The sequence below is a fragment of the Eulemur rufifrons genome, chromosome 19 (assembly GCF_041146395.1).
Source record: "Eulemur rufifrons isolate Redbay chromosome 19, OSU_ERuf_1, whole genome shotgun sequence".
In the NCBI taxonomy this organism is placed as follows: domain Eukaryota; kingdom Metazoa; phylum Chordata; class Mammalia; order Primates; family Lemuridae; genus Eulemur; species Eulemur rufifrons.
Window position 1 is genome coordinate 92,174,464 of NC_091001.1, and position 27,214 is coordinate 92,201,677.

General features: G+C 52.5%; 1 protein-coding gene across 3 annotated transcripts in view; it reads left to right on the top strand.

Moving 5' to 3' along the window:
* Positions 1-27,214, top strand: part of GALNT14 (polypeptide N-acetylgalactosaminyltransferase 14) — a 204,820-nt gene that overhangs the window by 144,980 nt on the left and 32,626 nt on the right. For all 3 annotated transcript variants that reach the window (XM_069494464.1, XM_069494463.1, XM_069494465.1), the window contains 4 exons: positions 6,707-6,805; positions 16,985-17,052; positions 19,241-19,306; positions 19,470-19,591. In XM_069494464.1, coding sequence (XP_069350565.1) covers positions 6,707-6,805; positions 16,985-17,052; positions 19,241-19,306; positions 19,470-19,591 — 355 coding nt within the window. The remainder of the gene's footprint in view (positions 1-6,706; positions 6,806-16,984; positions 17,053-19,240; positions 19,307-19,469; positions 19,592-27,214) is intronic.

The window sequence follows — 27,214 nt, forward strand, 5'->3', positions numbered from 1 at the left end:
CATTCTGGAAAGGTCTCTAGCCAAGAGCTTTTCTCCTCTCATTCTTTCTTCCTCACACACATCAGCTTTGAGTTGGGGCTGGTGGTGAGGACAGGAGGGGTTGATGAAGGTGCTGTCCGTGAGGCCTGTTCTGGGCTGGCACCGATGACGGAGTGAGTGACAGAGACAGACGTACCCCACCTGCACCCAGGATCCAGAGATTGTCATTCTCTTGGGGACAGAGAGCTCTCTCCCAGTCCCACTCCCACTTTATGTCTTACGCCTGTGTTTCCCTTTGCCTTTCTAGCCCTGGTGTTCAGGGAGATGGAACAGACGGAGAAAACAACCCATTCACTTTCTCTGCCTGGGTCTGACCTCTGCAGTGTGCGCTGGAAGTACAGGAATTGGAAGGAAACCTTAATTTTTGTTTCGGTCAGCAGGGCTTTCTGTTTAGCAATAGATGTTCATGAACTGTCCCACCCAGGGTCCTAGAGAGGTCACATCTTCACCCACCCTCTTGAGCTCCAGTGGGAGCCGCTGTTGGGATGCTCCTGGCTGCTCCGCCAGCAGTTCCCCGCAGCACCTTGTCCCTCCCTCCTGGGCAGGTCACTGCAACTGCTGGTTTCTAGAGCTCGGCAGAAAACGCTTGGGTACCCAAGTGCTACCCGAGTGTGGGCACTTGGGTACACACAGCATACAAGGTCATGGAATAGACCTGAGTGACAACTGGAACTGTCCTGGCACAGAGGACATTACAGCCTGTGACAAGGACGCCGGAGTGCGGCAGGCCTGGGTTCAAACCCCCTTCGCTAGCTGGAGTGCGTTCCTTAGGCGCCTGTCCCTTCGTTAGGGAACCTGCAAAACAGCAGCCCCCGCATAGGGTTGCTGAGAACACTCACTATGGGAGGTGCTCTGTGCAGGGCCTGCCAGTCAGGGCTCAACAGCGGTGGTTTGACACCGTCCCACGGGTGGATGGCGCCATCACTGTAACCAGGGAACTGAGGTTCCACCCGAGTGTGTCCCACCCAGGCCTGTGTGACTTCCATTACATCATTCCGTGTACTGTGTGACCTTTCCCTGTTCTCTCACTGTCCTCAGTCTTCCCTCTGGGATGCCAGAGCCCCCTTTAAGGCCCAGAGTGGCTTCCCTTAACGTCCACACGTCACGAATAGCACCCACCCCCTCACCTCTGCTCCAGAGTTGGCGGGTCTGCCACTCCATCATCCCTCCTGGTTTTCTGCTCGAGAATGAGATCCCGAGTGCTCCTGGTCTGTGACCCAGTCGTGTCTGCCATGAAGACAGCGTGCTGCAGGAGGAGGAACGCGTGTCCGGGAGTCTGAGGACCTGGTCCCAGCCCCAGCAGGCCAGCACAGAACCACCAGTGGCCCTGAAGCCTCGTCGATGACACGGGGCTGACGGGGATAATCATCACAGTCCCCTTCACAGGCTGCTGCCAGGACTGCACGAGCTCGTGGGACAAGATAAAAGGCGTGTGCGCACGTGACAGCGCTGCGGTGACTGACAGCCATCCTCGCTGGCGTGTTTCCGAGGTGCCCACGTTGTCACATGTTCTGGGGCCGGGTGGGGGTGGGCAGGAGGCAGTGACTGACTGTGGACAGGGAAGGGGGCCGCTCCTCCCCAGGCCCTCAGTTGTCGTCTCGGGTCACCTCCCTGGCCGCACCTTTGGCCAGTCCGTGGCACCAAATACTCGAGGGGTTGGTGGTCCAGGAGGCACTCGGCGCCCTGTCTTAACTGGGGGAAATAGAGCCTTCCTCGAGTCATTCTTTAAAAGAAGAAAAGAGAAAGAAACATCACATTGCAGATCAGCTCAGAGGAGCGTGCCTTGCTCACGAGTGGCCCTGGCCGGCAGGTCTGCAGACCCGGGGAGTCTGTTTCCACGCCCGGCGGGGAACCTGCCCTCCCTCCCGGCTCCCCAAGACTTGTATGGTGTCCCCCACCCCCCACACCAATCTTTCCTGCTCGCTGGCTCTTCTTTCCAGTAAAACCTTGAATCTTTAATAAATCAACATGCTTTCTCGTCCGTCTGCCGGCGCCGGAGCTCGGTGTTGGCAGGTGTTTCCATTCCCTCGTGGCCCTAATAGAGCTCGCTGTTTGATTAATCTTTTAGATCCTCCCACAGAGAGCCCACTGTCTGAGCCGGCTCTCCGCGCGCTGTCCAGCTCTCAGGGTTCTCTCCGCCTCTTGGCCGCTTGCACGCGGGGACTCGTGCGCAGGGCTCAGTGGCAGGTGGGACGGGCCAGCACCAGTGCTGGCCCCTGTGCCTTGAACCCGGGGGAGTTCACAGTGGGCGCTGGGGACAAGCACCAGGTGAGGAGTCAGGGGACCTGGGCTCCATCATTGCAGTCACTCACCAGGTGTGTGACCCTGAGCGAGAGTCTGAGCCTCAGTTTACCTCATCTCTAGTGGGTGCTCTTGAAGTCTGTTCTGATGGTCAGATGAGGCAAGGGGTGAGTCTGGGCACCCCCAGCCGTGAGCAGGGGCGAGAGGAATGTCCTGTGATGCCCTTCGAGCCTGTGAGGTGTGAGACAGTACCTGCCGCCTGCCCTCCCCAGCCTGTGCGTGCTGGGGGTGCTCTCGGGATTCTTGTCCCTTCCCCTGCAGGCACAGGAGGCTGGAGGGTGCAGAGGCCAGGAGTACAACCGCCCAGGCTCCAGCTGACACCTGCCCTGTCACCACGGCCAGGTCAGCTCAGAAGGCTGAGCTGGGTCATCCCCACCATCCCTTCCTTTTCTAAACCACAAGCTTGCGATTCCAGTCAGTACGCACTGGACACAGCACAGGGCTGGCTCAGCGGCTCCGTAGTTGTGATGACAGCGACTGTAGCAACCATTTACTCAGCACCGACTGAACACCCAGTGCTCTGCACACATCATCAGCAATCTTCGCAGCAAGAGTTCGTACTTAGCCCCACTTTACAGATGACAATATTGAGACTCAGGGAAGGTAAATGACGGGCCCAAGGGTGCACGGCCAGTTCTTGGCACATCCAGACTGAAATGCAGGTGTTGGAGCCCAGGTTCTGCTCACTAACATTGATGCCGCATTCTCTGATCTCTCCTCCCTCTCTTGCCTCCTGTGCGCCTTACCTGCTGTGGGGACAGGGTAGAACCACTCGCCAAAGACATCTTTCCAGCCCACGCAAGCTCTGGATCCACCCAGCAGGCTGGGCTGTCTGCAGATTTGCACTGATGTTACAAATAATAGTAGTTACTATTTGTCAAACGTCTATTATTACCTAACGTAGTCATAGTCTAGGGGAAAAAAAATCTTCCAGTTAAGAATTATCTCCACTTTCCAGTTGAAGAAACCGAAGCTTAGAAAAGTAAAGTTGGATGCCCACTGACACAGTTGAGCCTCAGCTGCAAAATGGTTATTTGTGACATTCCATTGAATGCGGGCCACCCCGCTTTACAGATGAGCAGACAGCAGCCTGGAGAGGGGCGATTTGCCCAAGGTCCCACAGCTGGTCCTTCGTGTCCTGACCCCAGGATTCTGTGAACTCTCTCACTTAGCCTGAAGGTCCAGATCTGTGCCTGTGACTGGGATTCTGTGCCCTGTCTGTCTGTCTGTCCCTCCCTACCTCACCTGTGAGACCCCGCACCTCCTCCTCCACCCCAAGCAGAGTTGCACCTCTGCTGTGTGTGCACACTTCTGTGTCGTGCACCAGCACAGCTGCTGTCCTAGCTGGTGCCTTCAGTGCAGGGAAAGTAGCTCCTGTCCCCAAAAGCTCTCTAAGCAATAGCAACTCGCAGTACCACCCTCCCTCCCCAACTTGCCCCTGAGTAACTTACATCACAAAAGCTGGGGCTTGGGGTCCCCCTGCCTCCCAGCACGTGGAAGGGGAAGCCATCTTCAAGGCAGTGCCCAGGGCCTGACCCCTTGAGGGGGTTTCAGAGCATGCTTCCCCCATGGCAAGGGCCACCGCAGCCAGGAGAAGCTGGGGTCTTGGCCACTGGACACACCCAGTCCTGGCAGTGTTCGCAGAAGCAGCCTTCTGAGTCGCTCAGCTCACGCTCTCTCCTTTGTCCCCTGTCTCTGAGGGAGAGACCTGTCTGACTTATCACCTTCCTTCAGGGGGACAGATGGTTTCCCCCCTCCCTGACATCACCTATTCCCCTTGATGCTGACTGTGCTGGCTGCCTCCCCCTCTGCTCCGGCCTAAGCCCCTCCCTGCTCTCACGGACCCGCTACCTACCAACCAAGGGCTCCCCAGCTCCACCTCGACTGGCTGCCTGCCCTCCCCCCTCCCCACTGCTCCTGAGTCACGTCTGTGTCCACAGACAGGCAAGTCCAAGCGTCTCACTGGGGGCCATTTCAAGGCATTTTCCTTCTCATTTTATAATAGTTATTTAATGCAAACAAATCACTCCTGATTAAACTTAGTGGCTTGAAACAACAGGAACCATTCATTGATTATCTTCACTGTGTCTGTGGGTCAGCAGTTTGGAACATCTTGGCTGGGCAGGCGGTTGTGGCTTAGAGTCTCGCTGAGCTGCAGTTGGAAGTCCACTGTGGCTGCTGCCATCTGAAGGCTTGACTGGAACTGGTGGACCCACTTCAAGATGGCTCATTCCTGTGGCTGGCAAGTTGGTGCCAGCTGTGAGCAGGTGGCCACAGTTCCTCTCATAGGGCTACATGAGTGTCCTCACAGCCTGGCAGCTGGCTCCCCTCCAGGCAGCCAAGGCAGAGCCTGCAGTGCTTTTATGGTTAATTTCAACAGTCACAGTGTCACTTCCACCATATTCTATTGGGCACATGAACTGCCCTGATTCAGTGAGGGAGGGGACCTCACAAGGGCATAAAAACTGGTAGGTGAGAGCCACTGGAAGCCATCTGGGAGGCTGGCTGCCACACCATGGAAAACTGGAAAAGGCTAATCTTCAGCTGACCCAGGCACGGATTTCCTGATTTTCCTCCTTTCTCCATAAATGGGCATCTGGTATGCTTGAGTCCTGGTCTAGGGTTGTAGAGATGGACAAGGCCATGGGTCCCTCCCTTGATGAGCTCATAGTGGGAGAGACTTATCACAAGGAGTGCTAAGAAAGAGAGATGTACAGAATTATGCGAGCACAAAGGACAGGCCCTTCCCTATCTGGGGTAGTATAGAATGCCTTTCCAGCAGTGGGGACGTTTGCTCTGGGATGAAGGATGAATAGGAGCTCCTCAGGTAAAGGAAGGAGGAGGGACATTGTTCGTGCAGAGGGGACAGCATGAGCAATGGCAGAGTTATGGTGGCATATTAGACTGTGATTGTGGAAGATCTTGAAGGCTGTGACAGGGAGTTTGGACTTTATACATCAGGAACTGCAGGAGGGATTCAAGCCAGAGGAGGGCCTGGCAGACCCGGTGGTGGGCAGGACAGAGGCTGGAGGCTGCTGCAGTGCTCCCAGGAGGAGTGAAGAATCTGCAGGGTGGGCTGTCATGAGAGGAGTGATGCATTCAGGAGGCAGAGGTAAAAGGGCAGAGTGAGAAGTTGCCTCTGTGGGGAGAGGACAGGCCTGGAGGTCACGGCTTCCCCCTTCCCACTGTCTCTGGGCCTGGCCCCTTCCTTCCCTTACTCTCGGCTCCTTGTGGATGGGCCCAGGCCAGCCCATGCAGGTCCTGAGCAGAACAGCCTGGCGTCCTCTGAATGAGTCCTTGCACCAACACCTGGCGCTAAGCTGTTCAGAGTTACCAGGGAGGCAAAGAGATATCAGGCCTGGGACTGAGGATCTTAAGTATTTTAGACCACAGACTTCTTTTATAATCCCGTGAAAACTGTCTTTTCAAGGAAAACATGCACATTTGCACACACAGTTTGCAAGCAATTTCAGAGGGCTCACTCACCCTTGAAGCCCGTCCCTGGGTCACCGGACCCCATGTTAAAAGCCCCAGGCCTAAGAAAAAATGGGAAAATGAAAAGAGCAAACGTTTGACTCCCTAAAAGTCTGCTATTTACTTCTTTTTGAATAGCCCCCCCCCCAATAATTGGTCAACCCCTGAAATAGCAAGAAACAGGAGGAAGCATTTACCCAGTTATAGCCCCGGTGGCACCAGCCTCACTCAGCGGGTTTATTTTCATTATTATAGTAATTTTCGGGCTGCAGGCTACAATTTTCACTTGCAGCGAGGTATTAAATTGAAATTACCCCAGATGTAATTGTCATACAAAATAATCCTGGAGACATGGGAGTGAATGCTTTTTCAAGATGGGGTTTTGTTGCTTATACCAGGGTTTGGGGCTCCACCTCTCTATACATGCCAGATTCAGGCATGTGTGGCAGAGGCCGGGGCAGCACGGCACGGTGGGCTGGAGCTGTTGGCCCAGACACGGTGAGGCATCTGCCGCTGGCCAGTGGCTCGAGAGGAAAAGCTGAAAGGACACCACTGGGGAGCAGAGCCCAAGACTTGGGGTTGGGTTCATGCGGCTGGTAGGGACCACTGTGCACTAACTCAGGTGTGCAAGAAATGCCATGTGCATTTTCTGTACATCACCTTGATTTGGCTCCAAGCCCAGGTTCCCCCAAGGTGGTGGGATATTGGGCTTCAGTCATTCTCTGAGCTCCCTGGCCCTGCTTAAGGCCCAGTGAGGCCCTAGGGTCTTACCCAGCGCTCTGCAGATACCAAATGTCTGTCAAACTGGTGACCAGCCAACACCCTTGTTTCTAGCCCTTCAGGTCTGCTTTGCCCCCCAAAGTCTCACTGTCTTCTGCCTTTCTTTCCCCAGATGCACCCTGTTGGTGTATTACACGGACCTCCCACCCACCAGCATCATCATCACCTTCCACAACGAGGCCCGCTCCACCCTGCTCAGGACCATCCGCAGGTGAGGGCGCCTTCCTGGTCTGCCAGCCAGCTCCAGGCCAGCACTCGGTGGGGGCCTGTCTGCTCACTGGGAGCCCGGCCCTATGCTGGGAACACCGGGCACCATTCTACACGTCCACTCAGCCCCTGCTCACATTCCTGTGAGGGAGGCTGTTGCCCCATTTCACAGGGAGAAAGGCCCAGGGTGTCAGGTAACTTGTGCAAGGTCTCAGTGCCCTTGGCCTTCTCTGCTGTGCTAGACTGCCTCTAAAGCAGGGGTCCCCCACCTATGGTGAGTTGTGTAATTATTGCATTACATATTGCAATGTAATAATAATAGAAATAAGGTGCACAATAAACATAATGTGCTTGAATCATCCTGAAACCATCCGCTCCCTCCCTGGTCCATGGAAAAATTGTCTTCCTTGAAAACGGTAGGTCCCTGGTGCCAAAAAGGCTGGGGACCGCTGCTCTAGAGCATGGGCTCCAACTTTCACAGCTGTGGGAGGAGCTGAGGCCCTGGGAGGCCGGGTGCACAGCCCAGCCCCAGCATCAGGCTGGGGTTAGAACTCGGGTCTGCCAGGTGCCGCCCACCCAGCCCCCTGCCGCTCCGCCTCCTGCACATCTGCCCAGGGCGGTGCTGATGCAAATCAGAACAGCCTGCGGGCATCGCTAAGGTTTGCCCTCCTGGCCATTTGCCTTGGGCTCCAGCCCCATTTCCCCTCGAGACTCAGTCCACCCTCAGCGCCTCACCTGGGTTGTGTTCTTGCTCTAATGGGTGCTTCGTGCTCTGTGTGGCCTGTGGGCTGCATGGATTTTTGATACGCCCAAGTCCTAGCGCCAGCCCCCAGCAGAACTTTCTTCGGAACACAGACCTGCACCCGGAAGGCTTGCCTGGGAATTCCTCCTCTGGGTTCTCCAAAGGCCCTGGCTGTTTCACTCCCCTCTTCTCCCGGTGCCCTTCTGCCCCCCAGCATCTGCCTCACTGTTGTGCAGATACACCCTGGCCATGCTCAGCTGGGGAGGGGCAAGGCCTTACAGCTGAGGAAACAGATTGGAGGTGCTAAATCAAGGTGTAATGTTACACAGCTAACAGTAGTAAAGCAGGATTCCAGCGCGCACACTCTGACCCCAGAGTCCTTTTCGGCAGCCTGACTAGGGCAAGGCTAGTCCCAGTGGCGGCATGGAGCATCGCTAGGCAGCAGGGTGCCGCAGCCACACCTGCCAGCAGAGTGAGAACCCTCCACACCTGCACGCCCCTGCAAGATACGGGGCGTTAGCATCCTCCCGGATCTGTTGCACAGCACTTCGGATGATGGTCGCCTGACTCCACAGAGAAGGAAATAAGATTAAATGTGGGCCAAAGAAAGTGCACCAAGCACAGCAAATTCTCTTGTCATTTCCATCAAACAAGCCAGGCTTTTCCTGTCTCCCTCCCACACCCGCATGGCTGTGGGCCGGCACGAATCCCCAGGTGATGGAGGTGAGTTCTGCAGTAGGCTGTCCCCGAGGGAGGCACCGGGTCTTCAGCCCCACCTGTCACTAGTGATGAATGTCCACTGTGCACAGTCAGCACGTCCTGCAGAAACACAGCCAGGGGCCTGTCCAGACACGAGGCTTTCAGCCCGCTGCTTCCACTCATCCAAGGGACAGCTCTGTCTGCTGCCCAGAAGTCCCTGGCCACTGGCGAGCTGGCTCTGTCCTCCAGCTGCTTGCCCGTCCTGGCTTCCGCATTCCCCCGCAAGCTGCCAGATTCGAATTTGATTCCCCAACAAGGCAACAGCTCTTGACAAGAAAATGTGCCAAGTCACTGTCAGGTGTCAACTGTGAGTCTCACGGTAGATTAATAAAGTGCCTGGCTGATTTATAAACTGGTGAGTGTGTGTGCGGGGGAACAGAGACGGGGAGGTCCGATGTACCTGGGTCTGCTCTGGTGAGGGGAGATCGGAGTGTCTGGGCCTTCTGGGCTGAGCAGACGCATGGTGGAACAGAGGTGCCAGGCCACTGCCCCCGACCCCCCACCCCCTCAGGATCTGCTTGGGCATGGGGCAGGGGGGAAGGGGAGACGGGGGCAGGGAGGGGACGGTGCTACAAGCCAGTGGCAGGCCCTGCCTTCCCCGCCACCACCCATGGTGGCTGTGCCACAGGTCATGACCGGGCATGTCTGCTAGAAGTTTCCACGAGGACACTATTAGCATCTGAGAGAGGTTCCTGGATGTCCAGGCCGGTCTCTCTTTGTCCTTCAAGTTCTCTGACGCCAGGCATCTGCACCCCAACACACTCACATGCACCCCATCGGTGCACCCCCTCTGGGCCCTTCTCTGCACATCACTACTCTGGCCTTTAAAGCATTTTTCCCACATACTCTTCAGTGAGCTGCCTTAGGAAAAGAACTTGGTCTTATTCATCTCTTAGTAAACTCCCTGTGGCTCAGTTTCCCAATCAAGGAAGTGGGAATACTAATCGTATGTAGCATGTAGGGTTGCTTCAAGCTAGCTCGGCTGAAGAACGGAGAACTGTGCCTGGCACAGAGTAAGTGCTCGATCAGAGGAAAGAGGCTCTGGGACATTTAAAAGGGCACCGCGCTTGGAGTCAGAAGACCCGGGGTCAAGTCCCCACCCTACCACTTCCTAGCTGTGTGACCTTGGGCAGGTTGCTAACCACATCAGTAAAAAACAAAAAGGTAATAAAAATATTTTTTGTGTTTCTATAACAGTTCTATCATATTTCCCACAATGCACTTTCCTCTGGGGAACGTCTCGGACATTGGGGAGCGTTACAATGCAGTGTGGGGGTCCCGGGCCTTCCACTCCCCATGCCTCCCAACACTGTGCTCACACCTAGCTCCATCAGCTCTGAGATGTACTTTTCCTCTTCCTGCTGCTCCTCCATCTCTCTTTAATAGTAGAACTGATACTTAATGACATTAATATGGTAAATGTATCCTGAGCTTCCTGGCCTACAGAACACATTCCTTCCCTCACTCTGGTCGGAGCCTCATCCTGAGCCGGTGCAGTGGGTGGTTGTGCCACGCCGAGGCCCAAGGCCATGTGCTGGGAAGCGGAGAAGCCAGGCTTGGGCTTCCTGCCTGCCCCGGGGTGCGGCCCCAGCTCCCCTGTCCACTGGCCTGATGGAGGGCTGCCCCGAGGCCCTGGCACTCTGCACTGTGGGAGGGGGCTCGGGGCCCCTCAGCACCGTACTTTTCAGAAGACACCCAGGACATGCCAGAGGACTTAGCTGAGAGCCCGTTTCCTGCCTCCCAGGAACTTCAGCCATAAGCCAGGCCCCTGGCTCAGACACACCTGACCTGCAGGATGGGGGCCTTAGAGCCACCACGTGTGGACAGGTGGCACTTACAGCATCAGCGTACTGGGTGGAAATGGCTTTTAGGAGTGGGGTCAAGGAAGATTATTTCTAGAAGCTTCCATGCCCTATCCTGTTGCATGCATCACTAGGCACTGAGAGAGGAATGAATGAAAAGCACTTCCTACCCCACCTTTGTCTTCAGTGACAGGATCTTCTCTACGTACCTTTCATCTTCAACTTTGTAGAACTCTGGACAGCTTTGCCACCAGGCTCTTGCGAGGGAAAGATGTTCGAGGAACTGAATGTGCCCCTCCTCCCTCTCACCGTGCCCCCCAGCCCCCCAAGCTCTTGGGTTAGCTGGGGAGCTGGGGGCATTCAGAGCCAGGCAGAGGCTGGGTGGGCTAGATAGGTGATGGGGGAATCACAACCTTGATGAATTAGGGGACATTCTCATCTAAGGAGAGAGAACAAACCCTGAAGAACCGTCTTCACTGCTGTTGCAGCAAGTCCTTGTGTATTTGTTCCCTTCCTCTTGGGGCATCCTTCAGGCCTACCGCCCCCCCCACCCCCCACAGGGGCTCTGGAGCATGCAGAACTGATCACTTTATATGCTGATTCTTCTCACTGTTGCTTTTTTGTAATATCCTAGATCTAAAGGAGAAGTTCCTCAGATTAAAGTGGTTAAGAATTTGGACTCTGGGGCCAAATTTTCCTATTCTGCCCTTAACAGCTGTGTGACCCCAGGCAAGCTACTTAACCTCTCTGTCTCAGTTTCCTTTTCTGCAAAACAGGGACTACTAATAACTACCTGGCATTATTGTGGAGAAGATTGACTAAGTTCAGATAGGTAAAAGACTTGGAGCAGTGCCTGGCTAGTGAACCTGTACAGGTGACAACAGGTGTTAGCATGAGCTTCCAGCCTTGGCAGACAGCAGTGGCTCTCGAACTTGAGCAGACATTAGCAGCTCCTGGCGGGCTTGTTAAAACACTGTTTCTTGGGCGCCATCCCCACAAAGTCTAACTCAGTAAGTCTGGCGTGGGGCCCAAGAATTCGCATTTCTAACAAGTCCTAGGTGATGGTGGTTTGGGGATTGCACTTTGAGAACCACAGCTGAAAGTCATGCTCATTGCTATTATTAGTTTCAATATATAGTTTCAATTAATATCAGTGCCCTCATTCAGAGAGCAGCTGCCGTCTGCCAGGCACGGTGCGCTCTTTTGCTGCAGCCGAGGAAGTCCTGGTGCTGCAGGCTGAACACTTACTGAAGCTCTCCCTGCTAGGGAAGGGCGGATGCACAGAGAAAGTACTTGAACCCAGGTTAGTCTCACTCCAGAACGACTGCACTCAACTGTCAGCCGGCCTCCGGTCTTCATTCTACTGGTATTTATGGAGTGTCTGATAAAACCTGCCTGCGTAGAGCACCACGGAGTTCACAAAGCAATTTCAAATACATTTCCTCATTTCATACGCACAAAAGCCTGTGAAGTAGGTCAAGTATTAATATCGCCTGCCTTTACAAGGAAAATGTAATTACAGGAGGAAACGGAGGCGTCTCTCTGGTTCAGGACTGCACAGCTCGTGGGTGGTGGAGCCCACCTGGCCTCTGAGCCCATGCTGCCTCGCCACCTCTGGGGGCTCCTCGGGGGCCACGGTTACGGTGCAGCGGGCATAGATGCTGCCTGAACAGCCGCCCTCTGGCAGAGAGGTGAGCTGCGTATAGGAGACTCAGTTCTAGAATAATCTCAGGCAGAATGTGGCCCACAGATGCTGGTGGGACCAGTGCTTGCTCCCATGCTAAGGCCATGTAAGGAAAAGCATAGGGCAGGCAGCTGGAGTAGGGGTGACACAGAGAAGAGCCATCCTGCGCTGGGCCCCGTGGGGAAGAGGGAGTTGCTTTGCTGTAGACACGGTGGTGAGAGGGGGGAGGGAGGCTCCAGCAACCAGGGTTTGGGGGCTGAGTGTGCACAAGGGAGGGCCCTGGAGGACCATCTGGGCCAGGCCAGGTGTCATGAGCTGGACTTAACCTTCTCCTCTTCCAACCACTCGGGTACCCAGAGCACAAGCCCATCCCGGGCCCTCCCTGCCCTGAGCCACCTCTAAGGGGACACTGCCACCACGCCAACTGCTCTGATTAGAGGTGCAAAAACAAGCCAGGTGTTACCAGGAAATGGTCTAATTAGCACTTACTGCTGACGATTTCTTTTTTTTTTTTTTCTTTTCTGTTTTAAACCCTGGACATTTTTTATTCGCTAATCATCTCTCAGTTCAACCAGCACAGAGCCGCACGAGATTTACCTTTTGATGTTCACAGAAGAGAACTCTTGAATTTCAAAGAGCCGGGAGGGATTTGGGGGAATCGAATGCAGAAGCTACAGCCGTAATCAAACCTCATTAGAGGTTATTCTTCCAGCAGGTTTTCTGCTCTCTCCTGCCTCCCTCCCTGACTAGAGGGCTGGTGGTTGTGTTTGTGTGTGTTTTCTGGGGACTCGCGTGGTGAACGGCCCCCTCCCACACCCTCTGGCGGAGGCTGTAGCGTCTTCCCCTCCCTGAGCCCAGCTCCCAGCAGACAGTGACTGTGAGCTCGGGGCTTTGTGTTGGGGTTCCTCTCCCGTCTTATACTAGTTGCCATGGTGAGAATTAAGGCTTCATAAATATGGTAGCTCCAGGCAAAGTTCCCTTCTAGGAGAGTCTCCATCCTGCATAGAAAGGGTGGCTCATCAGAAACAGGGCCCAGTACGGTCCTCCTCAGAGGAGGACCACAGCACCTCTGCCAGCACCCACTCTGAACCCCTCTCCACATACATAGGGCTCTGGGTATCCCATGATGGCTGATGTGGCCCCGGCAGGTTTCTGAGAAACCATGTGGTTGGGGGTTTTCAGGAGAAGCAGGATCCAGCCTTCTCAATCAGGTATAGGACCCGGAGTTAACACTGAAACCCAATCCTTGCTCCTGGGTCGAGGCCCACAGCACAGGAGGGGTGACTGAAGTCTATTCAATTCAAAAATCATTAGTGATGCAGAAAATATTAAATAGTAATAATTGCTATCATTTATCATCATGTAATGCCAAATATCATGCTAAATACTTTATGTGCATTTTCTCCGTTAAATTTCTCAACAGCACTGTGCAGTAGGTACTACTGTTATTAGCCCTAGTTTATAGGTGGGGTACTTTGCTGCACAGAGCTATAAAGTAACTTGCCTGAGGTTCCACAGCTTGTAGGAAGGAGCTGCTAGACCACAAGCTTCGGGAGGGCAGAACTCATTCTCCTCTGTTCACCATCACATGCCCGGTGCCAGGACACAGCAGGTGTGCTGTGACATCCCTCAAAGGAGTGGCGATGGGCCAAGGCGTGCTGGACTCTGACAAGACGGAGAGCAGTTGACAAGGATCTGCCTTGGGATGTTACCGTTTAGCTCTGCAGTCCCCAAATCCCAGACCACACACTGGTACTGGTCTGTAGCCTGTTAGGAACAGGGCTGCACAGCAGGAGGTGAGGAGCGGACCAGCGAGCAAAGCTTCATCTGTATTTACAGCCGCTCCCCAACGCTGGCATCACCAGCCGAGCTCCGCCTCCTGTCAGATCAGCAGAGGCATTAGATTCTCAGAGGACCACGAACTGTACTATAAACTGGGCATGTGAGGGATGCAGGTTGCACCCTCCTTATGGGAATCTAATGCCTGATCTGAGGTGGAGCTGAGGCGGTGATGCTAGCACTGGGGAGCAGCTGCAAATACAGATTATCATTAGCAGAGAGGTTTGACTGCACAGAGACCATAATAAATCAATTGCTTGCAGACTCATACATATCAAAACCCTATCAGTGAGTGGCAAGTGACAATTAAGCTGCACCTGGTGTCAGGCTTTATAGTGGCAAATGGGCATCTTCAATTGTGAAGCTGCATCTGGTGCAGACTTTAGGTCAGATTCCAACACTTATTTTAGTCCACTTCCATCCACACCTCTTTCCTGAGCTGCACACTTGTCTCAGTCACAGTCTTGGTAAACCCACAAGCTAACCCTAGCAAAAATGAGTGAAAAACAAACATCACTGGAGAGCTTCTTTGAAAAGGGGGAAGACCCAATGATAAGACGGCAGAAGACTCTAAGACTGCCAATAAAATGAAAGCTGCATTTGAAGGAAAATATCAAGAGTCTTACTTAAATTACGGGTTCATTGCAACAGATGACTCACATTCTCCAAGCCCACTTTCTATAATATGTGGTGACCAGCTATCCAACGAAGCCATGAAACCTTCAAAACTGCTTCGCAACGTGGAGACCAAGCACCTTGCATTAAAAGACACGGCTTTGTAGTTTTTCAAAAGAAAAAAACATGAACATGAGAAACAGAAGCAATTATTGAAGGCCACCACTTCATCAAATGTGTCTACACTGAGAGCATCACTCTTCGTGGCAAACCACATTGCTAAAGCTAAGAAGCCTTTTACTATTGGTGAAGAGTTGATCCTGCCTGTTGCTAAGGACATTTGCCGTGAACTTTTAGGAGAGGCTGCAGTTCAAAAGGTGGCAGGTGTTCCTCTTCCCGCTAGCACCATAACTAGACGAATTGATCAAATAGCAGAGGATATTGAGGCACAATTGTTGGAGAGGATTAATGAGTCACTGTGGTACACAATCCAGGTTGACAACAAGGCAGCAATGCTTGTTTTTGTGCAATATATTTTTAGGAGGACATGCATGGGGATATGTTATGTGCACTTTTGTTGCCAGCCAACACCACAGCCGCAAAGCTATTCAAGTCTTTGAATGATTACAGATCAGGAAAACTGAATTGGTCATTTTGTGTAGGTAAATGCATGGATGGAGTGGCTGCCATGACTGCACGGCTTTCTGGTTTCACTACTCGGGTCAAGGTGGTCGCTTCTGAATGTGAGTCTACGCACCGTGTCATCCACAGAGAAATTCTGGCTAGCCCAAAAATGTCACCTGAACTAAACGTTTTGCAGGATGTGATTAAAATTATCAACCACTTTAAAGTACATGCCTGTAACTCACGTCTGTTTGCACAGCTCTGTGAGGAGATGGACGCAGAGCACACACCTCTTCTCTTATGCACAGAAGTGAGATGGCTTTCTAAAGGTAGGTCACTGGCCAGAGTGTTGAGTTCCGAGAGCTGCTCCAGAGATTTCTTTTAGAAAAACAGTCACCACTGGCAGCACATTTCAGTGACACAGAATGAGTCGCAAAACTTGCTTACTTGTGTTACATGTTCAACCTGCTCAGCGAACTCAATCTGTCACTTCAGGGGAGAACGACAACTGTGTTCAAGTTGGCAGATAAAGTGGCTGCATTCAAAGCCAAACTGGATTTATGGGGGCGATGAGTGAACATTGGGATTTTTGTGACATGTTTCAAACATCAGCAGAGATTTTGAAAGAGACTGAGCCAGGGCCTTCTTTCTCCCAGCTGGTGCACGATCGCCTATCTCAGCTTTCAAAAGGGTTTGAGCATTACCTCCCAACCACGAAGGACCCCTGACCCAGGAAGGAATGGACCCATTTGTGAATAAGACAGGTGAATTGACTTTGTCTGTGCTAGAAGAGGATCACCTGCTTGAGATCGCAAATGATGGTGGCCTTGAAAATGCATTTGAGACAACTTCAAATCTCCATACGTTCTGGATTAAAGTCAAAGCAGAATATCCTGAGGTTGCCACAAAAGCACTGAAAGGCCTGCTTCCATTTCCAACATCCTATCTTTGTGAAGCAGGGTTTTCTGCTGTGGCAGCAACCAAAACGAGATTATGGAGTAGTCTGGACCTCAGCAACACACTTCGGTGTCACTGTCTCCCATCACCCCCAGATGGGACTGTCTAGTTGCGGGAAAACAAGCTCAGGGCTCCCACTGATTCTGCATTATGGTGAGTTGTATAATTGTTTCATTATATATAACAATGTAATAATAATAGAAATAAAGTGCACAATAAATATAATGCGCTTGAATCATCCCCAAACCATCCCTCCCCCCTCACCCAGTCCGTGAAAAAATTGTCTTCCATGAAACTGGCCCCTGGTACAAAAAAGGCAAAAAGCTTGGGGACCGCTGCTCTGGCGGGAACAACAGGCGGGTGAGGCACAAAACCAACCAACCTTCAGGCTCAGGAAGTGAGAAAAGCAGTAGGATCAGATACAAACTGCTGAGGGAATCCCAGAGGAGGAAGTAATTAATTCTCACTAAGTGGGTTGGAAAGCTGTTAGAGAGGAAGTGACATTCGAACTGGCCCTTGTGGGCAGTGTGGGACATTTCAAGCAGTGGCAGCAGCTGGAGAAAAGCTCTCGGTTAAGAATGAGCAGGAAGTCTCGGACTGCAGCATGGAGCAGGTGGGGATGGGGGACACACGGGCCAGGTTCATGCGGCAAAGGCCTTAGGAGTGTGCTGGGGACCGGGATGGAGAAGGGAGGAGCCACTGGGGGGTGTCAATTCATTTGCATTAGCGAGGAAAGTCACAGAACCAGATCTGTGCAGCAGAAAGCTCACTCTGGAGGCCACGGGAAGGCGGTCTGGGAGAGGCCAGGGCAGGTCGTGGCTATTGCAGTAAACCAGAAAAAAGAAGTTGAATCAGGGTAGAGGTGTAAGTAGCTGGAGTGACATTTTCAAATAACACCAGCCAGTCTTGTTCACTGATTTGCTTCGGGGTTCCAGGGAGCTGGGTGTCTGTGTGGGTGGCCGGGTGGCTGGTGGTGGCACTCACTAAGGGAAGGCAGAACTACACCCCATTGGCTCACAGATGGACAGTGTGACTGGACAAGCCCTGTGGTGGCTCTGAGTTTTCATTCCGCGAATGCAACAGTGTCTGTTTAAAACTCAGGTTAATACATAGACTTTGCCACTCGAAGCCATAATGATTTTTTCTCTTTCCATCTCACAGCGTGTTAAACCGCACCCCGATGCATCTGATCCAGGAAATCATATTAGTGGATGACTTCAGCAATGACCGTAAGTGATGTCGCTGCCTTGCTCTTTAGGCACCACTGTCTGTCCCTGCCCCCGTGCAACGGGCAGAGGTGAGTGCACCGGTTTCCTGGGGATGGAAGGAGGCCCAGGTCTGTAATAGGGACGGAAGACGTAGAGTGTCCATGGCTGGGCTCAAGAAGGAGAGAAGCTTTCCTTTTAAAAAATAATTTCTTGGGTTCTCTGCTGTGAGTCTTTGAGGACCTAACCAGCTAAATTTAGTAGATTCTTGATTTGGTTGGTGTGTGAGTATATGTGTGTGGGTGCATGCACACTTGTGTATGCAAGTTTGTGTACACATATGTGCAAGTATGCACGGCATGCACATGAACATATGTCATTGCCCCCTAACCTGCATTCCTGGTCATGGAAAAAGACACTGAACCTTCAAAGGATTCACACTGGGACCTAAGGCCCAGAAGCAATGCCCACCACTAGAGATTCTTCATTCTTATGTTGCAATAATCTGCAGTCTGGGCTGAGGCTAACATGTCCTCTCTCTGCCATTCCTGGAGAGGTCCACGTGGGCCCTGTCTCTGGGATCCCCTGGGGGACCTCCCACCCCCTAGCCCTGACACGGTGCATGGCTGCCTCTGTCTCCCAACATGCTGCTCGTTACCACCTCCTACCTGCTGTCAGAGAACCTGGGTCCCAGGCTAATTCACACCCCAGGTGCACTCTCCAGAGGAAAACATAGGGGTGTTTCCAGACATCTGTGTGTTAAAGTTGAAAGGCACAATGATGGTAGAAGCACTGTCGGAATTCAAGTGTTGGTAGTGCTGACACCTCCCCCGAGAGCCAGCATCCCAGCAGCCTGGGTGCAGTTCCGTGCAGTCAGCCGTATCCAGGCAGGACAGCCTCCTCCTGATGATAAACTGGGGGAAACAGGGTGGCCACTGGAGACAGCTCTGAGTCCCAGCACAGTGGAGCCCACCCCACCAGGACGGATGCTGGAAGCTGGGCACAGGGAGCCGCTGCCACGCTGGGGTCTGCTGTGCAAAGCTGGAACCCACAGCTGGTGACACAGCCTCGGAACCTCTGGGAGTGACACAGAAGAGTGGGCTGTGCGTGAGGCCCAGAGTCAGGAGATCAAGACTCTGAGTTCTGAGACTCAGTGATCTGCTCTCCTTCGCTGGTGAGGAGGAGCTTGGAGGTCAGGAGACACTCACCGTGGTGGGGGTAGCTGGCACTGAGGCAGGAGAAGGGACAGCTGCTGGATTCCCTTGAGAGCAGAATGGCCTAGAGATTAGAGCACGGACTCTGAAGCCAGCCTGCCTAGGTTCAGATCCCAGCCTTGCGACCTCCTCACTCCCTGGCTACGTGCCTTGAGCAAATGATCAACCTCGTGTCGTCAGTTTCCTTGTCTAGAAAAAGGAAATGATAATAGTATATATGGTTTATTTAAGGATTAAACATGTCAACATTTTAATGCAATAAAATGCACTAGCCTCAACCAGGCCACCTTCCTTGGGGCCTCCAGAGTGAACTTTCTGACGCACAGATCTGACTGTATGACTTTCCTCGCTAAAGCAAATAAATAAACTGACACCAAAATGATGAGGCCAAGGTATGGACTTCAGAGCCAAGAAACCGAGGGGACAGCAGGCAAGCCAAGGGGCACCTGGGACAAATGCCTAGAGCAGGGTCTCTTGCCCACCCTGGCGCCAGCACATCTCCCTGCGTGATAGAGAAGTGAACCGGCTCTGAGTGACACAGGCACGCTGGGCTGATCCTTCCACAGAGAGGGTCTCCGTGCTCTGAAAGGAAAGTCCAAAATCCATCTCGACCATTCGTGGCCTCCCAGAAGTTTTTACCAGACCCAGCAAGGTGAACAGGACTCAGATCTCATGCTTTGAATGGCCCCAGCCAAAGGAGAAAATCCCCAGGTGACTAGGTCAGAATTTCCCCCCTGGAGTGCTTTCAAGCAGGTGCACAGGTGTTGCTGTGTACTGACCTGCACCAAAGAGGCCCACCTTGTCTAATGACAGCAGTGATCCATCAGCCCCTCCACAGCCTAGGAACACCGTGGAGTCAGGACCCGGCTCTGCAGTTGGGGGGCAGGGAGGGACAGTGAGTGGGGCCGCCTTACCTCCCCTTCAGGTTCACAGCAGCATGCATCATGCAAGCACGTCCCAGACGCTCACTCGCTCGGCATAACCTTTTGTCTTTGTAGCCGATGACTGCAAACAGCTCATCAAGTTGCCCAAAGTGAAATGCCTGCGCAACAACGAGCGGCAAGGTAGGGCCGTGCGGCGGGACAGAGCTCAGGTGTGAGTGGTATGGGGATGCAGGGTCGGGGGTGAGTTTGGGTGTTCTGGGCGAATGCTGGGTGGCTCTTCTGTGGTCTTGCTGGATGATGGAGCGACAGTGGCAGCCCCTTGGTCATTTGTCCCTAACCGCAGGTCTGGTCCGGTCCCGGATTCGGGGCGCTGATGTTGCCCAGGGCACCACTCTGACTTTCCTTGACAGCCACTGTGAGGTGAACAGGGACTGGCTCCAGCCGCTGCTGCACCGGGTCAAGGAGGTGAGTGGGGCCAAGGGGCGGAGCTGGGTTTCCCTCCACCAGGTGTCTTCAGACCTTCTCAGGCACATCACCTCACACATGACCCCAGTTCCTCTGGGAGATGGGTGGGACAGACTGCTGTCCCCATTTTATAGATGAAGGAACTAAGGTGGAGCAGCCTGCCTGAGGTCACACAGCAGTCCGTGGTAGAGCAAGGACCAGGACGTGTGACCAGGACCGTCACCCACAGCAGACCTACACTTGGGGCTGCCGCAGCTGGTACATGACACGTGCAGCTTCATGGGCAAGAGAGCTGCCCAGAATTGTTTCTACCAGAGAGTAGAAGGTTCCAGAAAGGGAGCCCTTATGAGGGCCTTTTGTAGGAAGGAGACAAGAGAATTAACCAGGCTTCATCCCCGGTTCCTAAAACCTCTGTCTTACTTCCACCACGCGTCACCCTCACCCAAGGGCTCCACCACGCCTGCAGGCTGGATGCTAAGAGACCTGAGTTCCTGCCTCTTTTTGCCCATAAATTACTCTGGAATCCGATATGCATCTTTCTTTATGTCTCAGTTACTCCTCTCAAATGTAAACAGAACATTTTAATTTTTCCCATCATTATTTTATATTCCAAAAATCCCATCGTCCCCCCAGCTGATCTGCAGAATGTGTGGCCTCTGTCCTGCCCGTGACTCTTCCTGAGCTGCTGACGTGCTCTGCCGTCTGTGAAGTAGGAGGTCAGGTGTTTTTAACGTGCCCGTCTCACGGATGGGGAAGCAGTCTCGGGCAGTTCTATAACCCGGTGTGCTATTCCCTAGCCGGTACCGTCAGCACCCGGGCCCTGGGTGTAACCTCAGCTGCATCTTCCCTGGGCTGTGGTCACTTCCTACCCGTTCTTCATCCCACTTGCGTAATGACGGTGTTAGGGACGTGGAAGAATCGAGCTCTGTGAACTGCTCAGAAGAGAACCGGGGCATCCTTACCAGCGTCGTTCATTCCAGTGAGAGAGCCTCGCTGGGTTTTCAGAGTTCTTGCCCACTGGCCTCGGTGTTCAAGCCCATCGGTGACCATTTTCCCTGAGGTTGAGAGGCTCGTCCACTCAGTGTTATTTAGAAAACTCCCCTCTCTACCTCCTTGTGATACAAGCCAGGCAAAGAGGTCTGACCGGGAAATATTAAGCCATGAACAGATCATTCCGTTGAAGGGCTTTGCCTGGCACTGAAGGCCCTTCCACACGCCCCTCCTCTGTGTTCCTGTCTACAGCAGCGGCACAGCTGGGCCACTCTTTGTCCCTGAACGTGCCTGCGACATCCCCACTGCTCCGGCTCTGGCCAGGCCCTTCCAGCAGTGGGGTTGCCTCCCCCCTGCTCCACAAGCCCCTACTCTTCAGCCCCACCCCTACCTCCCCCTCTCTAGGAAGCCTTTCCCGACGGTGCAGCCAGCAAGGGTCACTCCTGGCAACAGTTGTCCCCTTGGTCCACCGGTTCCTCTTCTGGGTTCTCTGTCTCCCCTAACACAGTGGTCCCCAACCTTTTTGGCACCAGGGACCAGTTTCATGGAAGGTAATTTTTCCATGGATGGAGTGGCGGTGAAGCTGCCCCATTCCTCCTAACAGGCCGCGGCCTGGTACTGGTACCAGGAGCTGGGAACTGCAGCCCTGACAGATTCCAAACCCAGTGGGGGCACCAGTGTCTCCTTGTGGCTGCCCTGCCTGTCACAGAGCAGGAACTCGGTGTCTGGAAATGTCAGTAAGAGACCAGATGCCCGGGGCGGTGATAGGGTTGGAATAGGAGGAAAGCAGCCTGCGTCCTTTCTCTAAATTAATTAGCAGACATTTATCGAGCACCTGTTTCAGGCAGAGTCCTGAGGTCGGAACAGGCCATGTAAAAGGAATCCAACCCTGCTTGGTGAGACCCAGTGGGTCCCTGAGAACTGGTACCACACCGGTTTGCAAATGGCCTCCGGTGAAGGGGAGCACAGCAAGTGAGCACAGGGAGAAGCCAGGGAAAACTCTAGTAATAAGGAAATTCTTTGAGGAAAAGAAATATGGAAAACATGTGGGCACCTCTTGGTTATTGAGGTAACCGCTCCCCAGCAGGAACATCTACTTCCCAGAAAGATCTTTCTGCCTGGGAGCTGCTGACATTACCCTAGGGCCAGCTCAGTCATTCTGCGGCCATTCATGCCTGGAGTTAAAAGGAAACTCCAGTGCATTAAACAACTAAGGGTTAAGGAAGCAGGATGAGAACTAATGTTTAGGGTCTAGGAGTGCTTAGCTGGGGAAAGGGAGGGGTTGGAGACGGTGCCTCTGTTCACAGGGGATTTTGTAAGGAAGAGACAAAGTGTTCCCTACCTAAACTAAGGTCGTATTTAAAAAAAAAGTGGATTCGAAACTGAGGAATGTGGTGTAAAGGAAAACTTCTTGGCAGGGGACAGAGGAGGCTGGGACCTCGTTTTCCACTATGAAAGTATTCCATGGTCATTGTAGACATTTTGGAAAACGAGGAACAGTAGAATAAAAATTAATCAAAATTCTACCATTGAAAGACATCCACTGTTAACATTTCTTTCCATTTAGGATCTTTTTCCCTTTGCAGAAAGTGTCTTTTTACATAATTGTAATCATACTGTATTTATATAATTTTGTATTCCGCTTTTTCTCTTAATGTTATACATCAGCATTTTCTGAGCAATGTTTCTAAGGTAACTTGCCCCTCACCCAGGATGGCAGACGTGTCGCAGTGTAAACAGTCTTGACGTTTGTCTCCCAGAAAGATATGAAGGGCCGTGGTCAGGGCACAGTCCAGCACCCACCCAGCACTGCTGGCCCCTCCTCACTCGGCCCCACCCTTTGGGGGGTCTCTGCCCCAGCCAGACCCCCTCCCCCTTCCAGGTTGCTGGCCACATACCCAGGAGCCGAAGCTCACGGGGCCCTGGCTCTCAGTACATGTTGGGGACTGCTGGGCCAGGGTGTGGTCGGGGCTCAGACCTGACCCCAGGAGCTCTCTGCCCAGAACTGTGCCCAGGCCTCCCTGGGTGCAGCCGTGACAGTGGTAGACTCAGTCCCCATGGCCTCTGCCCCCAGGCTGCCTTTGTATGAGTGTATATGTGTGTGTGTGTTGTGTTGTAAAATATAATACATATAACAAAATTTACTATTTTAACCATTCGAACGTGGGCAATTCAATGATTTTAGTATGTTCACGGCATTGTGTAACCCTCACCACTATCAAATTTTAAAACATTTTCATCACCCCAAAAGGAAACTTTATACCCATTAGCAGTCACCCCTCATTCTCCTCTTCTCTCTAACCCTGGCCACCACTAATCTGCTCTGTCACTATGGATTTGCCTATTCTGGACATTTCATATAAATGGAATTATATACTATAATATGTGTCCTTTTGATCCTGGCTTGTTTTAGCATATTTTTGTGCTTTATCCACATTGTAGCGTGTATCAGTATCCCTTTTTATGGCTGAATAATATTCCATGGTATGTATATGTCATGTTTTGTTTATCATTCACCCACTAATGAACATTTGCGTTGTTTCCACATCTTTACTATTGCGAATACTGCTGCTATAAACATTTTTGTGTACAAGTTGGTTTTTTTTTTTTTTTTTTTTTTTTTGAGGACCTATTTTCAATCCTTGAGGGTACATATATGGCGGAATGGAATTGCTGGGTCATATGGTATTTTTATGTTTAATCCGCAGGGACCCCCAGGCTGACTCTATCCCTGCAGGACGCATTCAGGGAGCCTTGCTTTCCTTGGACAGCCTTAATGAACTGCAAAGCCCTTTCCATCCCAGCGGCTCGGAGTCCATCTCAGAAGCCCTCTCTGAGAAATGTTCTCATTTTTGCATCCCTGGCCAGCCTCACCTACTGGTCAGGCAAAGCCTTCGGCTCCTTCAGTGCCTGCCTGCTGCCAAACGCTCCTTCTCGGGGAGCCATTCAGCCCCAGGATTGAGCTCAGCCTCCCACGCTAAGCTCCTGGGTCCTCTCCACTGGCTGCGCTAAAGCTTTCATAGCAGAGAGATTAGTCAGACAAGCCCAGGAGCCACGGTCCGGCTCTGCCCCTCGAGGGGCTGCAGGTTTTTGCTAAGACCCTGACTTTTTGGATGACATGAAACAGTTCCTCTGGGATAGCCTTTGGGGATCGGGAGTGTGGGCATGTGTTGGCCTGGTTTCTGTGTGTCTTTGTATGTGTCTTGTGTTAGAATAGAATGTGATTTGATCTTGTGCGTGGAAGTAGAAATGTTAAGCTGTAATTGGAGTTTGGGATTTTCAAAAATAGAAAGAGATAAGGAAGAGGCTGGGCTTGAGCTGTCATGAGCTGTCCTCAGCTGGTGTTTTCCACACTGAAAACCTCCCCGGCTTTCCTTCTCTTCCTTTCAATTACATGAACATACTTGAAACCAGCACCAAGTTGGGTTTTTTTTTTTTTAAACATGGGCTTCTCTTTTCTCCCTCCTTATCTACATATTTTTAGTAGGAGAAAAGATTTTAAGAAATCTCAATCCCTGTAGCATTTGGTAAATTTATATAAATATTAATAATAGCTTACATATTCTTCCAAGACTTATTGAATGCTTTCTTCTCTTTTTGCTCACAAAAGCCCTGCTGGAGAGGCAGGGTGGTTTTGCAAATAGTAACTTGTCTTCACTTTATAGATGAAGAAACAGAGTCCTACAGAGTGTGCTGATTTGTGAAAGGTCACACGTATTCTAGATGGCAGAACCAGAATGGGAACCCAGGTGTCCTGCCAACTTGTCCCTGATCCACAGTGTCACCTCCTTGAGGACACCTCTGCTCCCCTCTCCTCCCCTCCCTCCAGGCCAGCTTAGAGGCTCCTACACACCTGCATCAGAACCATCTCACCTGTCCTCACCTTCCCTGGACTGGGAAGTCTCACTCATCTTGGTACCTGCCACCGCTACCCCACAGCAGGTGCTCAGGGATGCTGGGTGACCACAGGAGTGAATGTCCCTCGGAGCTTTTTGATTTCGCATTCCCAGTGTGGTTTTAATTACATGACTCAGTGGAGGAACGGGAGGCATGACAGCAGGATGACGGTGGCCACAGGCTGGTACATTCAGCCTCTGTTGTTGCTCCTGGCTGGGGAGGGTTGGATGGGAGTGGGGTGGGGGTAGGGCCTTGGACCTGCATGGGGGAGGGGAGAGCAGGGGATGTGGTCCAGGATCTGCCCAGATTCCGCCTGCCGCCTGCTTGAGCTGAGCGTGGCCCTAGCTTTAAAGATACAGCCTGCTGGGGCACGAGGCAGGGACCTCCTGTGGGTCTGGGTATTTGTGTTGCAAGTCCCTTCATCGGGAGCCTGCAGGAGGAGAAGCCATCCTGTTCAGCTGTGACACGCTTACTGGCAGCACCGACAATGTCCTCGGAGGTGGTTAATAGACGTCCTCTTTAGCCAGCACAGATTGAACACCTGCTGCCCACCAGGCTCCGGGCTGGGGCTGAGGGATACAAAAGTGGCACTTAGAGAGGTCGTGCCCTGGCTTTGATGGCTCATACGTAAAGTCTCCTGCAGCCCCTTTCAAGGTCGCGGCTCCACACACACTCAGCCCCAGACATCCCTCACTGCCTGTCTGTTCTCCGTGACTCGCAGCCAGGCAGACGCCATGGCCGAGCTGTGACAGGGATGATAGGACAGAACCCTCAGAGCTTACGGAGGAGCACACCAGAGCTGTCGCGCCCTGGAGGCGGAACGCATGCATGCCTTCCGGGAGTCTGTGGCCAAAGTGAACAGCCAGCATTTTATTTGGCATTGTGGTTTGCAAATATGGGGAGAAGATTTATTTTAAAGTCAAAGCAAAACAAGATTGCAGTTTGGGGGGCCCCTGAGAACAATCTTAGGTTCAGTCATTTGCTAGAAGGACTAAGAACTCAGCAAAACTGTTACAATCGTGGTTGTGGTTCATGACAGTGAAAGGATACAGATGGAAGCCGGCAGTGGGAGGAGGTGCCAGGGGAGTTCCGGTCATGAGCTTCCAGTTGTCTTCTCCCAGTGGGCCGTAGGGACAGCACTCACTTCTCCCAGCAAGGATGGGAGGCGACATGCATGGAGTACTGCCAGCCAGGAAAGCTCACCCAGACCTTGGTATCTGAGGTTTTTCTTGGGGGTCAGTCCCATAGACGGGGCTGACCACCCTCATGGTCTCCAGGCCTCTCCAGAGGTCAAGTTGAGTGGGTGTTATGTGGCCCAAGGCGCTCACCCTAAATCACATTGTTAGCATAGACTACTGGTGTAGCCCACGGCTTCCAGGGAAACAAAGATGCCCTTCTAGGCAGGGTATTCCAAGGGTTTAGAGGTTACCTCCCGGCAGCTGGGCAAAGGCCAGACCTATCTTTGGGCACGGTTAATCCTTGACTGTGTAGGAGGCGCAGAAGGACATAGTACACCTGCAGAGGCCCCAAAACTCAAAGCAAAGGCAAAATGAAGACTTTGTCGGACATAGCAGAGATGTCTCTGAACATCTGAGGACATTTCCAAACCCAAGGGACAAGTGTGTGTGTGTGTGTGTGTGTGCATTTGTGTGTGTGGGTATTTGTATGGATGGCGGGTGTGTGCCTGCCATGTGCATCTACACATAGTCACACAATGACAGTGGCCCAAGAAGAGCCCCAGAGGAACCGTGGCAGCCGGGCAGGTGCAGTGCTGACTGTGAATGAGCATCTGTGACATCCCAGAGGTGGAAGCAATGCATAGAAAATGAGCATTTCTTTCCATGTGGGCCAATTGGTTTTCAGAGGCACCTTGTTACTGTCAGAATGAGTCACATGTGGGAGGCTGAGGGCCAAATTAAGTCTGTGAACTTAAAATCAGACACTCAGTGAATCTGGAGCTTAAAATAAGAAGACAACCTCATTTGGAGGAAAGATTGAAGCAGGAAATTAAATGGCTTCAAGGAGAACCAGAGGTTCCTGCCTGTGTCGGCCAAAGGGTGGTTGGTGCAGAAGACGGGAAGAGCAGTCCTACCTGGTTCCCAGACACCTGCTGGCTTTGCTGGGAGCTTCCCAGGCCTCCTGATTTCCATTTAGCTGTCCATGAATCTGCATGTTCAGGGGCAGTTTCCCCACGGCGCGCCAGGTACAGGGGTGCTCACCCAGGATTGGGAAACCTGAAAAATATGTGTACGATGTCTTGATGGTCCCCCTACCAAGGGCTGGTGACTTGGGCTTGCATATTTTGAAACTGTTCTCTGGAGGATTTTCACGCCTACAGATGGGGTGGCCTGGGGGAATTAGGAAGTGATGAGGCTGAAAAGCTAGAGACAGGCCTGTCCTGATGGTCTGGGATACCAGGCTGAGAAGTTTGTACCTTATCTTAGAGGCAATTAATGTTTTTAGCAGTTGAGTGGCAAAGTCAGATTTTCAAATTGGAAAGTCCATTTTGGGGGCCATAAGTAGAATGAAGCAGAAGAGAAGAAGGTGGGGTGGGCTTGGGTTTAAGAGTCCCTTGCAGTTCCCCAGGCTTGCGGGTGGAGGAGAGGCAGGATGAATTCAAAGGAGCGAATTTAGAGTTAGAACCAGCAGGACTTGATCTGGTTGATGGGCAGGTGAAGCTACTCCATTTAGTGCTGGGAAGAGGGGGATACGAGATGATTCTGTTAACAGAGATAG